The 18,592-nt window shown below is 37.5% G+C and overlaps 1 protein-coding gene across 2 annotated transcripts in view; it reads left to right on the top strand.

Moving 5' to 3' along the window:
- Positions 1 to 18,592, top strand: part of LOC109400281 (prolyl endopeptidase FAP) — a 447,684-nt gene that overhangs the window by 390,510 nt on the left and 38,582 nt on the right. For both annotated transcript variants that reach the window (XM_062850972.1, XM_062850971.1), the window contains exons 8-9: positions 5,921 to 6,034; positions 7,389 to 7,512. In XM_062850972.1, coding sequence (XP_062706956.1) covers positions 5,921 to 6,034; positions 7,389 to 7,512 — 238 coding nt within the window. The remainder of the gene's footprint in view (positions 1 to 5,920; positions 6,035 to 7,388; positions 7,513 to 18,592) is intronic.

Raw genomic sequence — 18,592 nt, 5'->3', positions numbered from 1 at the left:
AAATTGTCTCTGGGAGGGGTTTTCAACGGTCAATGATAACTTTTTTGATTTGACACTTTCATTTTGTAAGCAGTAATGAGTAATTGTAATCGTAGTTAGAAAATAGCGGCGCAGCCGAAAAAATTTTTCGTCGCAAAGCGCTTAATACTGAAAATTTGTTCCACAAATTTTGGCTCTGGGGGGGGGGGGATTACCCCTAAAACCCCCCCGTGGCTACGCCAGTGTCTTCAAGAGCTCTTCCGAGAATTCCTCCAGAAATTCTTCCACGGATTCCTTCAGAAAATATTATAAATATTATTATTTGGATACCTCCATAAGGTCTTCCAAGGATTCCTTAAAGGAATTCTTCCTTGGGTTCCTCAAAAAATTCTTCCAAAGATACATCCAGGGAATATTTAAAGGATTCCTTCAGGCATTTTTTAATGAATTTCTTTAGAAACTCTTCCAAGAACTCCTCAAGAGAATAATAAAAGGATTCCTTCAGAAAATTATAAGAGGATTCCTTCAGAAAGCCTTCAAAGGATTCCTCCAGCATTTGTTTCAAGGATTCCTCCAAAAATTCTTCTAGTAAATCATCTAGAGAATATTAGAAGGATTCCTCCAGGAACTCTTCCAAGGATTCTTCCAGGGAATATTTAAAGGATTCCTACAGGAGTTCTTCCAAGAATTTCCCCAGAAATTCATCCGAGGATTTCTGCAGGAAATATTAAAATGGTTCCTCCAGAAAATCTCACAATGATTCCTTCAGGGTGTGAAAAAATCCTAAATCGTTTCCATTATTTCTTGCGAAATCTTCCAAGCATTTGATGAAGAACTATCCCATAGATGTATGCAAAAGTTCGTCCACTGATGCCTTCTGGATTTTTTTCTTCAATAATTTTATTTGGTATTCTCCCAAGGATCTCGCAGAATTTCTTTTGAGGATTTCTCCAAAGATTCCTTCGAAGATTTCACCAAGTATTCCTTCGTTTTTTTTTTCAGAAAAAAATCGAGGAATTCTTCTGAGAAATCCTTAAAGAACTCTTTCATGGACTCCTTCAGAAATTCTTTTCAGGATTTCTGTAGAAATTCTTGTAATGGTATCGTTTTCTCTGAAAAATCTTTCATATATTTTTCTAGGAATTCCTTATGAAATTATTGGACGAGTTCCTGGAAAGATCCCTGTAAATTTTTCTGGTGTTGAACACCACTGTTGAACCGTTGAAGAAATCTTTGAAAGCATTCTAGTAGGATTTTCAAAATAATCCTAGATAAATGCTTGGAACTTCCCACAATGTCTAAAGAAGTTTGTGGGGAATTCCATCAACTTTCAAAAAATGATGTTTGGGCGAGTTTTGGAAGGAATATATGGAAAGAGAACTGTACGGATCCTAATTAGAATTCTTAGAAAAATCTTTAATGAAAAAAATAAGAAGGAAATCTTAAGTAGAGGACCTTTAGAAAGAATCCGCGGAAGGATTCACAAATTAGTTCCTGGGAAACTTTCTGGAAGGATTCCTTAACCAAGTTCCTGGAGCAATCTATTAAGAAGTTCATGTAAAAATAATTGAATAAATTTCTAAATTTGGCAAAAAAACATCAGAAAATATGTGGAAAACTTTTTGAGCAATCTTAAAAAATTTCTAGGAGAATTTTTAAAAGTATTTTTTAATGATTAATGCGGATAGTTCTGGATAAATGTCTGAAGATTTATTAGAAGAGTTCTTGGAGTATTTTTTGTCAAAAAAAATACAGGATGTTTCTTGGAAGGAATTTCTAAAAAAAAAAATATTTCAATAAGCGGTCCCGAGGCGAACCAGCCTAGGGCTGAAAGCCTCGTAAATAAAGTTAATAATAATAAATTTCAACAAGCACTAAAATATGATTGAAAAAATTAGCAAAAAATTTAAAAAATCCAAAAAATACTTGGGAAAAAGAAATCAGCAAGAACCACAAGCTTGAGAAAAGATATTACAAAAAATAATGAAGCACTGTAAATGCACATTAACATAACATTCATAGTGGAACATTACAAATGCGTACTAAAATAAGGACATATACAACATCCTTGAGGCCCAACCTAGGGTTGAAAACCTCATTATTAAAGACAATAATAATAATAATAATAAGGCTGATACAAATTTAATTTTCACTTTTTGACTCCTCACCCCCCCCCCCCCCTTCAACAATTTTTGCCTGGATTTTGCATTTTGTGGGGGCAGATAAAAAAATATTTATAAAAATATCGGGTCTTGCCAAAAATTCTTTAACAAATCCGATGAGTTTTTAATATGAATATCTTAAATGCCATAAGGCGCCGTCCACAAATTACGTAACGCTCGAGGGGGAGGAGGAAGTATGGCCGAGCTTTACGACCCATACTAGAAATTTCGGGTTTTCATACAAAACAGCGTTACGGAGGAGGGAGGGGGGCAGGGATGGGAACACTCACTTGCAACGATTTACATTCACTTGCTATTTTCTCAGCTCAGAAGCGTGCAATCAAGAAACGATGTATGGGTGACTTTTGCCTTGTGATTTTGCCTAAAACTTTGCCGAATAGAGTAAGGGTCGCACACGAATCCCAAGGTCGTGACAGAGCTGTGAAAGCGACTCTCCACGAGGTGAGTGTAATTTACATTCACCTCGTGGAGAGTTGCCTTCGCAACTCCTTCACGACTTCGGTATGCGTGTGCGACCCTTGCTCTATTCGGCAAAGTTTTAGACAAAATCACTAGGTAAAAGTCGTCCATACATCGTTTCTTGACTGCACGCTTTTGAGTTGAGAAAACTGCAACTGAGTGTAACTCTTTCCAAGTGAGTGTTCCCATTAGAGGGTCTTGTTTCCCGGACTGAAAAAAAATCCCGGGATTCGGGATTTTTATTTTCCAAATCCCGGGATTTCCCGGGATCCCGGGAAAAATCTAAGTTTTCTAAAAAACGATGAAAAAGTCAATGGAACGATTTCTTAAGCACTTTTAATTAAATTCGATCAATTAATAACCATTATATTCGAAAGAAATTACATATTTCATAGACATTTGATTGTGTGAGGGCAGTTGGAGACATTCAAAGGTATTTGAAAATTTTCAAATAAAGTTCATCTTCTTCCGCAATAGGTTAACTTGGGCTATAAGTTAACTTCTGCCTTACTTATCCGAAGGAATTTTTTGACAGAACTTGATGATATTTCTAGAGTAATCCCTTATTATTTACCCTGAGACGTGAATGAATTCTGTGTTAGAATTTTATGACAGAGTTAAAATAGCAGTGTCAGAATGGTGATTTAAAAATTTCAAACGGCAACTTCTTAAGATATTATTTGTCCGCATTTTGTTTTTTTTTTCTTTAAGAAACATTCATGTTAACATTCTAGAATTTCGATTAGTTTTTTTAGTGAAATACATTGAAGAAACTGTGGAAAAAATCTTGAATAATTCAAGACAGACCCTCTCAACAAACTTCTTGTTAAACTGATATTAATATCTTCAAAAAAATCCTTATAAAATTCTTTCGAAAATTTATTTATGATTTCCATTTCAACATTTCTATCCCGAAAGTCCATTGATCTTTTTTTCCGATTTATTTGGCAAGATGACAACTTTAACAATTTCTTCAGATGTTTTTTTTTGTGGTTTTTACAACAACTTTTATATTTCTATTAATCCTATTCTCGCGTTTAGTATCATACGGGCGTATCTCAATGATCGATTTTCTCTTTGGTTAATAACTTGGCCAGCAAATCATTTTCTGTTGTTTTTGTTGTTTTAGATGCTAGTCCTAGTCGTTATTTACTGAAACAAACCGAGAGATCATCCGAATATTGGTCGTATTTCCCGGAATAATCCGAAGTGATAGTCGATGAAGAGAAATCGATCATTGTAGATACGCCTGTATGATACTCAACGCGAGTATTATATGGTATTAAATTATATTCTTCGATTTTATTGTACGATTCGCTTTACTTTTTTTTGCGATTCGATATCGCTCTTTTTACCATAAATCATCACATAAATTTCCTCAGAAGATCTAAAAACGGTGTGTTGTTCCTTCTTGTAAATATATTACTGATTTCTCTTAGAAATTTCGTCAAAATTATCACTTGTATTATCTCTAGTGATTGTTGAAATGAGCTCCGCAGAAAATTTCGCCTGGACTTTAAAACAAAATGTCTCAACGAATATCTTTACGAAATCGTCAACAAATATTTCAAAGATTGTCTAAGTCCTGCAGAGGTTAGGGATTGTTTATCAGTTTTCTTTTGAAAATTCTGCGAATTTTCCTCATATGTTTCCTCATGTTGAATATTATATAACAACACAGTATTCTTAAGGGATAACTCTAGAAACATCTAAAAATATTTGCAACAGTTAACATATTTCACATATTGTAAAAATGTTGAACATTGTCATAAATTCCAAGAATACTACCAGAACAATCTAGCTTAAAATAAATCATTTTATTTCACATTCCGATATTCTGTCTGTTGATTCAGCTTGATTATAATTGTAATGTAACGCCATATAAATGAAAAATGGAAAGGCAGTAATAAATTGTAAAATGTAAAATTAATGTAAAAACAAAAGATTTCGGCTCAGTTATGCCCATGTGGCGCCCGAGCCTTCCGAATAAACGAATAAGTAAAAAAAAAAATGAAAATGAATGACAAATTCAGCCAAAATATCTTTGGTTTAATTAGTTGGACTTTTATCTAAACTTGATTTAAGTAGAAATAAACTATACCGCGTAGAATTGGATGGAGAAAAAAAAACATTGACAAAGAGCAGATTTCAAAGTGAAAAGATTTGTTTTAGTATTGCCATTTTTTTTTATTTTCGGGAAATCCCGGGAATTTCTGAAAAATATCCCGGGATTCGGGATTTTTCAGATCCCGGGATATCCCGGGATTTTTGTCCCGGGAAATCCCGGGCAAGACCCAAAGTTTGTCAGAGAGTCTCATATGTTTGCATTTGAGACAAACCAAACGTTAATTTTTGTTTCCCTGTGTAATTTCCAATGTCATATATGATAGATAAATGTTTTTATTACTATAAGACCAAGCGAAAGAACTCCCTTTGGACCCCAAAAGATTGACCACATTCTGTCTTTGGCTGACGTGTCGACATCATCTGCGCAAAGAGCCAGACCCTATATTAATAACACTAGTTTACAGCGTTTTTGAACTCGGTAAGCTGATGATCGTTTTTGGTGTAGAATCACGCCCTGAGTTCGAAAACGCAAAGGAAAAAAATTACAGTAGAGTGGATTTTTTTTCGACTTTCCATACAAGGTTGATGATTTGAAATCGATTTTTGTTTTATTTTTAAGCAAAGTCGCTCACTTCACATATCTCATTCTCCATAATAAATGCTCCGATTGAGCTGAATTTTTTACTCGCCTACACATATGTCAAATAAACGATGAGAAAGAATTTTTAAATTATATTTTTCTTATTGAAAAAAATACATTTCTTCATATATTTTTGGAAAATTTGCTAAAATTCAAGGAGATTGTCCCCAAAACTCGCCAATATCTTGAATTTCATCAATCTGATGCAAAACCTGTATTCAGATGATCGAATGGTATTATATTCAGCTTTTATTTTATGGAAAAAGATTTGAAATTGGTTGAACAGAACGGAAGATATTTGAATTTTATTAAATTCCATATTTTAAAAAGTTGTAAAACTCGATATTGAGCAAAAACTCAAAAACTGTTCTACTTTAAATTTTTTGAAGCACGGTTTCGAAATCAGCGCTAAATTATGCTTCAAAAATTTTGGTCGTTGACAGAAGTTCACGACTTTCGTTTTATTGTGTAAACTAGTGTAATCCAACGTCTTCATTCCCGTCCTCAGGAATATCTCATTTCCACAACTTTCTGGCACCTCTCGCATAAAAGTTAGCCCATTCTTTTCCACTTTCTCTATTTCATCCTACAGGTATCCCAAGCCGGGAACGAAGAATCCCACCATCACGCTGAAAGTTGCCGATTTGGCCGACCCCAAGAGCATACGAACCAGAGATATAACGCCACCACCGATCCTCGTGAATCAGTAAGTGATTTTTACGCTTTCTTTCTTACTCGCCCCTCTGGTGGTCGTTTATTTTCCGTTTGACTCCCGGACTGGGTGTTTGTCTTGCGTGGCCCTTACTACGGTAAAACAATGATGGCGACGATGCAGTCTGAGTTTCCTTGTGGGTTTTGTAGAAGGCGATTGGTTCGGAGTTGAAAAGAAAATCAGGAAGGTAAAACTCCCTAGTGATTCAATGGAAGTTTTACCAAGTTGGATAGATTTAATCTGCGGGTTTTGTTGGTTCAGGCCAGAGGCCAAAGGCTGCGTGGTTTGCGGTTTGAGTTGCTTTGCACGAGTGAAGGGTAATAAAAGTGGAGTGACCTAGGATTTGTAAACCCGTTGTGGAAAATTTAAGTTAAATAACTTAAAAACAAATAAGCATTGAGAGAAAACACCAGACAGATTTCCCCTATAGTACTATAGAAGGTTTTAGCGGATTTTAAAATTAAGATCAGATTTCTATCGATTAGGTTAATTCATTGAGATGAAAAGCAACCGTTATACCATTCTCAGATAGCACGAAAACTCTACCAGAAACATAATTCATTCCGCAGCGGGAAATTTTCAAGGATTAGGATAAAATAAATTAATAATAAACGGGGATGAACTAGCCTCGGGCTGAAAATCCCCATAATAAAGAGCCAATAATAATAATTAATAATAATAAAATTGCGATTAAATATTTGGCCGAATAAGAAGGGCACATAATGAGCCAAGTACGCAGGATGCAAGGCAATTCGAACTGCTATGCTATACTTTTCGTCCAAATATTGATTTCAAAGTTTTGCCGTATTTGTAGTATCTATTGAAAACTCTAGGCAAATATCTATATAGCCTTAATAAAATTAAAACTTATCGTTGAACCGAGCTTATTGTGAAACTTTACGTAACTGCCAGAGTCCCGGCAGTGCAACAACTAGTAAACCGCCTCCCCCGCCAATTATCGACCGATCCTGCTAAACGAAAACTTTCCACATTGTTTCCGATCGCTTTTGTTATCGTCATCGCCATAGTCGTCGTCGTCGTCATTATTGTGGGTTGCAAACAAGTTACCAAATACTTTCGACGTCGTCATACCACCGCACCTCATCCGTTGCTCCAGCACGACAAAAATTCAACCCTATCAAAAGTAACATCTCTATCCGCCAACACCAGGACCAACTGGGCCGATCCCAATCAGCCGGATCCCGGGAAACTAATTTATCTCGTTTCAGTTAGTTTTTCCTCCGCGTGCCGCCGTGCCCCCAAAAAGGGACAATCGGTGGAAGCATGTTGGTTCACTGTTTGGTTCTCACCCGGATTGTGTCCGTTCTTTATTTATTTGCCGTTGCAGGGAACACTACTTCACCAGTGCAGCCTGGGTGTCCCAGACCGAGGTCAGTGTCGTTTGGATGAACCGGCTGCAAAACCTCTCGGTCGTAACGCTGTGCAAGAGCCCGATGTGGTACTGTCAAGAGGTAATTTGTTCTGATTTCTTTTCTCTTTTATAGTGTAGGTAAGGCGTACGTCGTAAAGAAACTGTTGCTGAATCGAATGTACCGACGCTGACGCTAATGTGAAACTGTAAATAACAGTCTCGGTTTTTGTGTCCATTTTAACAGTGTGGTATTCATGAAGCGAACAATAGTAACATATGCTCAAAGTACATTTAAAAAAAATAAGTTTTGCTGATTTTCTGATAAATGTCTAGTCAATTCTAGAATACTTTAAAGAAATATTTCTTAGCATCTCTAAGAAATCTAGGCGGATGTTTTGGACACATTTTACCGTGACGTTACAACGTTTTGACACCTTTTCTGTCAGATTTTCAACTGGAACTCGTAAATTCGACCGTAAACTCTTAAATATTTGTACATATTCGGATTCCTTGTAAAATTTCCAATAAGTTTCATCTGTTGAACAGTTAGTTTTCATTAGGAATACATATACCTATGTTTAAAATGGGAATTAGTAGCGTGACGTAACAACGTTGAACTTTATTCATTACATTCAAAGGTATGTTGTATAACATGAAATGATGGTAGTCTTCTTCTTCTTCTTCTTGGCGTAACGTCCTCACTGGGACAAAGCCTGCTTCTCAGCTTAGTGTTCTATGAGCACTTCCACAGTTTTTAACTGAGAGCTTCCTCTGCCAATGACCATTTTGCATGTGTATATCGTGTGGCAGGCACGAAGATACTCTATGCCCAAGGAAGTCAAGGAAATTTCCTTTACGAAAAGATCCTGGACCGACCGGGAATCGAACCCGTCACCCTCAGCATGGTCGTGCTGAATACCCGAGCGTTTACCGCCTCGGCTATATGGGCCCTGTAATAGTCATAACCCAGTTAATCACTAAGCATTTGAATAAGCTGTACAGCAGACTATATTAAGCATTTGAACTGCTTGCTGCCTTATTGCGAATGCATAGCTGCCTTGAATCAGCAGAAGCTATGCTATTCAAAAGCTTTCGGCTGTTAATCAGCATTTCAACTTCTTGGGGTGTTTTCGCTGGGAAGCATTCAGAATGCTGTTCAACTGCTCTACAAGTGCTAAGAGCAAAGAGTATGGTAGATATGTTATGCATTTGATAGCACATTCTGCCTCTCTCTTACAGAGTCTATGCTTTTGTTTACATATTTGGACAACTGAGTTGCTTATTCGTTTTTCCCTTATTCTTCCAAAAGCTCCGAAGCAAACATTGCTGCTGCTGGTTTGGATTGGGAAACATTGCCATCGAGAAATAACCCCACCTAATTTTGTCGGAAAATGTGCACCAAATAGATGGATCATAAAATTATTCGCAAGAGGGAATCATAATTGATGGAAGAGGGATTGGAAACGCTTTACACACTATGAAATTTCTCTTTGAAAACATATTTTGAGTGTCGGAACGGAAACTGTTTCCCAACCATACTTTATAATAATAAAATAAATAATAAAAATAAAATAATAAAATAAACTAGCGCACGTCATCGGACCTACTGCAGCGTATCCTGGAGGGTGGAGCAGCAGCTTGAGCAGAAAACATGGTTGAATAATCACCGGATTGTAAGTTCAAACCCCCATAACACCAAAACAAGCAAAAAAACCACCTAAATCAGCTGGAGTGTGGAGGAAGCGGGATCGTCGAGAGAGGGAGAAGCAGACGTAAATCTATTTTTGTTTTGTTTTGCTCGACGAGGCGTTACGCTTCTTTGACATTTTGATACGGCGTTCCTGAAGGTGTTGCACTCAGACAGCCCGTTATTTTGCCAAAACCTGCTGTTGGGTAGCACTATAGGTGTATATACGGCCAATTAGCATTAAATGCCTTGTCATAAAGGCAACTAGGGTATTGTACCATTTGGGCAGGTGTACCTATTTTGGGCACTTGCCGCTATAACTAAGTCTATTTCATACCGATTGATTCGATTTTTTGTATAGAGTTAGATACTGCACGTGCCTAACTCTTAACAAAAATTCAAATCAATCGGTTTGTAATTGACTTCGTTATAGTGGCAAGTGCCCAAAATAGGTACACCTGCCCAAATGGTACAAGACACTATAATGCTGCAGGAAATTTTAAATGCTTACTGGTTACTTGGGAAGTGTTGTGTACCTCGGGCCGAGCGTAGCGCTCTGGAGGCGTCATTATCCGAGCATTGCCAAACGATGCTGGGTCATTAGGCCGAAGGTCATTAGGCCGAAGGTCATTAGGCCGAAGGCCATTAGCCGAAGGTCATTAGGCCGAATTGTCATTAGGCCGAATGGTCATTGTGCCGAATGGTCATCAGGACGAATGGTCATCAGGACGAATTGAAATTTAGCCGTTGTTTTTACCTTTTCCAACAATTTTTGCCAAAAACTAATTTAACAATAAAACTAGAAAGAATAGCCTAAGTTTTAAAGAAGGAAAAATTTATGAATTGAATATAGCGCCAAAAACTATTTTAGCAATGATACTAGAAAGAACAGCCTATATTTAATAGAAGGAAAAAAATCATGGGTAAAATATCAGTAGATTCAGCATCAATAAAGTATCATCGTGCCTGTCACACGATACACACATGCAAAATGGTCATTTGCAGAGGAAGCTCTCAGTTAATAACTATGGAAGTGTTCATAGAACACTAAGCTGAGAAGAAGGCTTTGTCTCAGTGGGGACGTAACGGCAAGAAGAAGACCCAATGACCATTCGGCCTACTGACAATTCGGCCTAATGACCATTCGGCCCAATAACCATTCGGCCTCATGACCTTTGGCCTAATGACCCAGCATCGTTTGGCAATGCCCGGATATTGACCGTCCAGTTCCAAACTGTTTACGACCGTTTGAAACAGTCGACGTTTCAAACGGTCGCTGACGGATTTGACAACAGAAATGAGCGAGAAAGATTTCGCGCGCAAACGCGTATCTAAAAACATTCAATTGGTGAAACAAGGACAGCTGACCGGGCGCCAACTGATTCCTTGATCAGCTGTTGCCGGCAGCCAAGCCGCCAGCTTTTTGGCGCGAAAGTCGGGGGGTGTTCAGATGCAATGTTTATCAATTAATGAATTTGTGAGGATTTTTTTCCGCGATAAATGTTTTGTATTTTCTAAAATAAGGTGTAATAAAGGCAATTTACATAATAACCAAGATAATTACCTATGTTTGATGTTCATAGGACCTGAATGTTTGGAATAATGATGTGCTTAAAACCAATTTGCTGATTGATCGATTTCTATAGAATACATCGAGAACCCCCTCGATATTTGACGACTGTTCTGAACAGTTTCACAAACAGTCGGGATAATCCAACTTTGAACTGAATACACAATAATGACAGTAAAAAATTCGAAGATTGAAAGTGAAGATTGACATTCTCATTTTTTCATTCGTGTTTGGCCACATTCATTGTCAGCTGAATGCCTCTCTTTTTTCATTCAATTCTCTGTCACGAATATTTTTTCGCACATCGTAAAATGTCCAATTTCTGTTAACAGACGCACAATCCGACTTAATGGGCAAATAGAGAACATAATTAATATTATAATTAACTACTATACACAAGTTTTGAGGTAATTGGAAGTATAATCGGGAGTTACGATCCAGCTTTATTTCTCAGTGAAAATTTTCAGTGACAGAAAAATGAATGAATAGGTGAAAAAATTCATTCACCAAAATGAATTTTATTTTGATCCCTCAGTTGAGAATCTTCATTGAAAATGAAAATTTTCAACTCTGATGAATGAAAAGGAAAATGAAAATGAAAATTTTCAACTCTGGCCCTGACACCTTGCAAAACTACGTGGTCGATGTCATCATAACCGGAACCGAATTTAGTACAAAGATTGTCTAACGCAAGGTTTATTCTATACACATGTGTGCCTAACGTGTAATGGCTGGACATGAGTCTTGCAAAAACACACGTATAAAATCTCGACCTACGTTCAAACCGTAATGCCAGGTAGGTGAGAGTATCATATCTCAAATCGAACAACTTTTGCTGTCATAGCTTGATGTGATTTTGATGTGTTATTCAAAAATTCAATGAATATCGCACGAATAGCTTAAAGTTATATGATATCAGTTAAATTAAGCTCTTCTGCACGAAATAGAACTTATACACCCATATAGATGGCTCAATATTAGTGAATTGTCATATGCCTCTTTTTGAGCTGTGGAAACGAAGAATGTCATGATGTCATGCTCTTATTCTCATGGTATTCACAACAGTGAGCCGCAGTTGAGTGGTAAGCATCGGCGCCTGTGAATCCTTAGGTCATAGGTTCGATGCTGGATGATTTTTTTTTTCTATTTTTGCAAGCAAAAGGTCGATAAATCTTGTCTGCTATTGGTTTGATCTTGTATTGTAATATCTTAACGAGCTATTATTGAGCAATTCACCATACTAAATTTTGCTATTATTTCTGACCTTTTACCTCTTATATCAATCAAACCAATATCAGGTTCTGTTCTTCAGTAATTCAGTCAGTGTCTAGACGCCATGATAGCGTTCGGCGCAGTGGTAAAACAAATTATTGTAAACTACACCCTCACCATCTACCGACAAATAGCCAACACAAACTTAAATCCATTGGACCCCAGAGCCACTTTGAAGTGGTCGCAAAAAAGTTTGGATTGACACATCGGTCCCGTTTTCACAGTACCTTCAAACTACACCACGATGAGTTATTTGTGCAAAAATAACAAATATTTCATGGCGTACTAAATATAGATTATTTTTTATGTCAAAGTTGAACCGGGCGATTTTGGTCCCCTGGGGTCCATTGGACCCCACGACACGAATGATTATATCTTGTGATCGTCACTTCCTAGAATAATGCTGTCTTCGACAAAATTGTTCAATAGACCAAGGGCAATCTTGTGACGAACAAATTGAATTGGAATTAGCCCAGTAGGTGGCGCTATTGTTTATTCAAATTATGGATTGAAAGTTAAATTTAGCTTGAATATCTTGAGTTTCGGAATGTATAGAAAGTTTGTGTCTTCGGCAAAAGTGTTCAATACATCAAGGATTATTTGGTAATGAAAATTATTTTAAAGTTTTACTGCAAAATGGCGCTAATTAGTTCGTATATGCCCAGCATCCTAGATTACCGAGTGGCAAGCGTCCTCAAATAAGTACGCTTCTTTTGAAGTGAATATCTTGAGAATAACACAATATAATTACATTCTGTTCACAATACCAATACTTCCAATTTGGTGGATAATTTACTTCAGAATTGACTCACCCGGATACCTCCAGGAATTCCTCCCAAAATTTCTGAATTAACTCCTACCAGGATTCTTCCAGAAATTAGTTTAGGGATTCTTTCAGTAATTCTTCCCGAGGTTCCTCTACGATTTCATCTGGGAAATCCACTTAAAAGCCTTCCGGAAATGACTCCCAAAACTACATCAGGAATTCCACCAGGGATTCAACTAGGAATTCGTAAAAGGATTCTTCCACAAATGCTTTCCGAGATTCCTCCACGAAATCCTCCCAGAATTTCTTCAGGAATTTGTCTCCGAATTGCTCCCGGGTTTTCTCCAGAATTTCCTCCCGGGTTTCCTGCATGAGTTTTTCTAGGAAATCCACTTGAAATTCCTCCTGGGATTTCTTCAGGAATTCCTCCTGGGATTTCTCCAGGAATTCTTACCGGTATTTCTCAACGAATTTCTCCCGGGATTCCTCCAAGAATTCTTCCTGGCATTCCTCCAGGAATTCCTCTCAAGATTCTTTCAGGAATTTCTCCCGGGATTCTCCAGAAATTTCTCCCGGGATTCCTCTAGGAGTTGCTCTCGAGATTCCCCTAGGAATTTCTTCCAGGATTCCTCCAGGAACTCCTCACGGGATTCCTCCAGGAATTTCTCTCCAGGAGTTCCTCCCGGTTACGGGAAGGAAACGTTGAAATTTACATTCCATTTTATTCGATTTTTCATGAAAATATATTTTGTATCACAGAGAACAGACACCCAAGCCTATAGAAAATTGTCTCGAAAGCTGTTCAAGGATTCATTTTTTTAGCGTTGACAACACTAGCGTCACCTATGCGGCAAGTTGCTACAATTAGTGGTGAGTACGCATATCTACATAAGTTCTATATTCACCACCGACAACAGATTGGGAACATTGGGATAGCAGCGCCACCACGATGTTGCCACTTGTGTTGCTATTTCAAATGAACGTTTAATTCCTTACACAGTTTTGAAACTGAGCTTGGATGTCTGATCTCTGTGCTGTGGAAAATTGTGTAGATTATGATCAAAGTATAATTGTATATATCCCATAATCTGTAATATAGACACTATAGATTCCATATGCTTTCCAAGGTGCAGACAACTGTAAAGGGCCGTCCATAGATGAAGTGGCATTTTAGGGTGGTGGGGAGAGTCTCTGATTATGCTACGAGCCATGTATTAGGTATGGGAAAATAGGGGGAGAAGGGGGTGTAAAAAATCGTAAAAAAAATGCTACGCCATTTATGGATGGCCCCTAACCAAGCGATCTATCAATTCGTTTAGCCAAACGAGATTTACGGAACGATAACGACTGTGGGTTGTGTGACGTCATTTTCTATTAGTATACATTAAATTCACTATAAAACACTCTAAAATTGCGTAATTCAACTATTTCTCCCCAAGTCTGTAGATTCTATAGTGTCTATATTCGGTAGGTCCATGTCCTGCCAAATAACAGCTGTAGACACCATCTCTATAAATAATAAGCATCCCGCACCAGCGTCTCCCAATAGGAGAGTTCGTATCAAATGGCTCATCAACTGAACATTTTTGACCTACCCAAAAACTAAGACACCATTTTTCTAAGAAATCAGGATCCTGAGATATTATGAGAAAAAAAATTTGCATGCTATCTAGCACTGTCTAGTGGTGGAATATCGAATCAAACGGTCCATAATGTATAAGTTCTTGACCAATCAATCAACTTTGCCGAAGACATCAACTATATAAGTAATCAGGATCCTGAGATATATGAGATTTTATTTTTAATAGTGTTACGTCTGTTTGTCTCTGATTCCTCTTGGGTTTATTCAAATATTACGAAAAGCAAAATTTGACAACTTAAGGGCTCCTCCCTTCTCCGTGCAACAACTTTTGTATGGAAAATTTTGAATGAAACGTAACACAGCGCTAGACCACCTCCCACTCCTTTGCGTTACGTAATATTTGAATGACCCCTTTTGACCCGCTGGACATATATGTCTACTCGTCTACAGCAGTGCGATTTACCCTATTGTTTCGGTACGTCTTGTCCTTGTCCGCTTGTTTAGGTACGTTATATCCTGTAGATCGGGGGCATTTTTCAATGCTTACTAGCACCACCTAGCGGAAACTTCCCGAACTAAATTGTTCATCACTAGATAGGCCTTGACTTTCCTAACATCTTTGCTGAAAGCATCACCCTTTCGAAAAGTAAGGATCACGAGATACGCGAGAATATATGTTGGGGTCCAATGGACCCCAGGGTCCCAAAACGGACCTTCATTTAAGGTATCCTCTTGAGGGTTAAATTCACCAAACCCGACAGCCCTACGCCATGCAACCGGCGATACAAACGTAGCGGTATCCCCATAACCTCCTTGAAGAAGACCCAACCAAGGGTCGGAACGTCAGATGAAATAGTATCACCCCGCATATAATTTATTCGGACCGAAAAGCCAACCATAGAAAGATAACTCTGTAATTCAGTCAGTAACAACCGAATATGCTATTCATTAGATTTTTTCATTTACTCGGGATGTAACCACCGTCCCAGCTGGTCATCTCGCCAATCATTTTGCCAACTTTGAAGAGAACTCTGGCGAACAAAATGGAAAAAATCATCGTGTAAATTTTTTCTATCATAGTTCTTACCTTCCTGGGCGCCCACCTATGCGAGAGAGTCCGCCTTCTCATCGCCGTAATTTGAGCAATGTGAGGGGGACCATACTAAGGTAATCTTGCATGCTGTTTCAATCAGTTCGCCCATTTGCTCCCTAATTTTTATAAAAAAGTAAGATGAATATTTTACAGATTTCATCGACCGGAGTGCCTCTATAGAACTATGACTATCCGAGAAGATGAAGAAATTGTCTGCGGGCATGTTGGAAATCATCCCTAAAGCGAAGTTAATTGCTACCTGTTCCTGAAGCTTGTGGCACGCGGTGGAATTTTCGTTGAAGACACAGAAGCCAGTAGATGCATTAATCTCTTACAGGAATTTACATTTTGGTACTGTTCGTTAAAATGCGGGGAATTGATATACACTGAAGTTGATCAGATATTCCACGAATAGCTTGTTTCGTGAACAGATCATATTTGAAGCGGACCCCACACGAGCATCAATACTTCATCAATATTGGCACTTTTTGTCGGAGTTTTCGTCAAACTCATGGTTTTCTCAATGTATTTTTGTAAAGTCTTTCGATTAAGCTGAAGGTTTGATGAAAATTGCGACAAATAGTACCGATATTGAAGAAGTATTGATGTTCGTGTGGGGCCCGCTTAACAGAGGAACTATCATTGGTGAAGTGAAGTAAACAACGGTATAGAATTCTTTCCAATTTTATTAGGTGGAAGTTTGCTATTGAGATGAGAGGAAACAGAAAAAGCCACAATCTAGAACAGAGAAAAAAGTTGTAGTGAGGTCTTCCGGGTGAGCACCCCACCATGTTCCGGTAATTTTGCGAAAAATATTGATACTTTGTTGACATTTTTGTACTAAACACGTAGTGCCTTTTGAACGTGCTTTTGAATCAAACCAGACCCCAAGGTATTTCAAAGTCAAAAACTGGTAGATTTGTTTCAGTTGGGCTGGGTTCCGCTTTCTAGAAAACACAACCAATTTAGTTTCTTGCGGAGCAAACTCAATCCAGGAGTCCCCTCTAAATATTTAAATGAAAGTTTCTGCTGGAAATTTCTCTAGAAGTTGCTTTTGGGCATTCCTTTATAGACTGTTTCAGAAATTATAAATACACTAACGATTAACTGCCATTTCAATTTGAACACAATATCCTAAACAGTTTCTTCAAGCTCTTATAGTAAACATGCTAACGAAGCAAATAAAACCAACTTTGTTGATGTTTCTGCTAAAAGTTAAAAAATAGGGCTCTGTAAACTAGATGATTAAAATTTGAAGTTGCACAAAGTGGTAAAAAAATGTAGCATAGTCGAAAAGAAAAAAAATCTTACAGATAAAATATTTAATTTTCAAACACAATAAAAACTCCTGTATCGATAATTAAAGATATTTCTTAATTAGTAAGAGTAATTTTTACTGGAATATTTAATCAAGATCCACTATTGCGGGCCTTCTCAATTTAAAATTTTTTGTTTCAAATTTCTAAACAACACCAGTAGCAACAAACATTAAGCAAACGAATGTCTTAATTACTGCTTACTGCATTCGTTTTTATGGTATGACAAGCTTTGCCATCTGAAGGATCGAATGAGCTGAAAAAATAAGTTTGTTTAGATTAAATGCATTCAGGAATGCTAAGGAACTGTGTGGTAGTTCTTATGTTCCGTAGAAAACCTTAAAAAATAAGAAATTTGATCTCCAAAAAAATGTTGTGGAAATGCATTTATCGATTTTTCCCAAATTTTGATCAAGGCATTTCTTAGACAACTTGTTGAGAAAGCGAATGTGATAAAAATTTAGATATTTTTTGGTATTTAGTGATAAATAATGTTGAAATCATTAAAAAACACCTTTGTACAAATGCAAATTTGAAAAATTAAGTTATTTGTTAGATAACTCGACTGTTCTACAAAATATCAAGACAATTGAAAGGAAACATAAAAATATGGAGTACAATATGCTATACTCTGAAAGAAGTTGGTAAAAATCATTACAACAGTTCATTTAATTTAATAAACAAAGTGTATTTATAATTTCTGAAACAGTCTATAGGATATATTTCCATGGATTCCTCCAGGAGAATTCTTCCAGGAGTTTTCTCTAGTGATTTCAATAAAAGTTCCCATATGGAATTATTATAAAAGTTCTTTCTGGGTATTCCTTAGGGAGTTCCCTCTGGAAATCACTTGAGGATTTCTAAAGGAATTTCTTTTGAAGACTTCAATGGAATTTCCATTAGGAGTTCTCTCTTGGGTTTCCTGCAAGAGTTCTCTCAGGAGATTCCTTCAAATGTTCCCTCTGGGGATTTCTCTAGGATTTCCCTCTGGAAATTACTCCGCGAGTTTTTTTCTGGGAATTCCTTCGGGTGTTCACTCTGGAGATATCTTGAAGATTGATCCAGGAATTTATTTTGGAGATATAAACGAAAGTTTCTTTATGGGATTTCTTCATTAGTTACTTCTGAGGATTTCATCTGTAGTTCCCTCTAGGGACTCCTACAAAACTTCTCTTAAGGTATTATTAAAGAAGTTTCTTCTGGGGATTTCGATGGACGCTTCTTTACGGAATTTATCCACAAGATCCCTTTGGGGATCTTTTGAAGCTCCTTCAGGGAATTCCCCCAGGAGTTGCTTCTGGGGATTCCTCTAGGAGTTCCCTTTGGAGATTCTTCTGAAAGATCCCTCTGGACATTCCTTCAGAAGTTTCATCTGAAGATTTCAACGAAGGTTTTTGCAGAAAAAAACACAAGGAGTTTCCTTTGGGCATTCCTCCAGGATAAACCTCTGTGGGTTCTTCCAGAAGTTTCCTTTAGGGACTTCAATTCAGGGAATTTCTCCAGGATTTTCCGCTTGAGATTATTTGAGGATTTTCTTCAGAGAATTCCTACAGGAGTTACCATTTGGGATTCCTCCAGGAAGATTTCAATTGAAGTTTCTGAAGAGAATTTTTCCAGGGGGTTCCTACGGGGAAGAATCTTCCAAGAATTCCTTTTGGGGATTCCTTCAGGAGTCCTTTTTGGGATTTTTTTTTTCAGGAAACACCTCTAAGGATTCCTTCAGGAGTATTATGCCAGGAGTTCTAGAGATTTCAATAGAAGTTCATATAGGATCACCTCTGGGGATTCCAACAGAACTTGTCTATTGGAATTCCTCCCGGAGCTTCCTCTGGGGGTCCCTCCCAGGTTTTTCTTCTGGGAAATCCTGTAGGATTTCATTTTTGGGATCCCTCAA

The sequence above is a fragment of the Aedes albopictus genome, chromosome 2, assembly GCF_035046485.1.
Source record: "Aedes albopictus strain Foshan chromosome 2, AalbF5, whole genome shotgun sequence".
Taxonomy (NCBI): Eukaryota; Metazoa; Arthropoda; class Insecta; order Diptera; family Culicidae; genus Aedes; species Aedes albopictus.
This window is presented reverse-complemented; position numbering and strand designations above follow the sequence as displayed.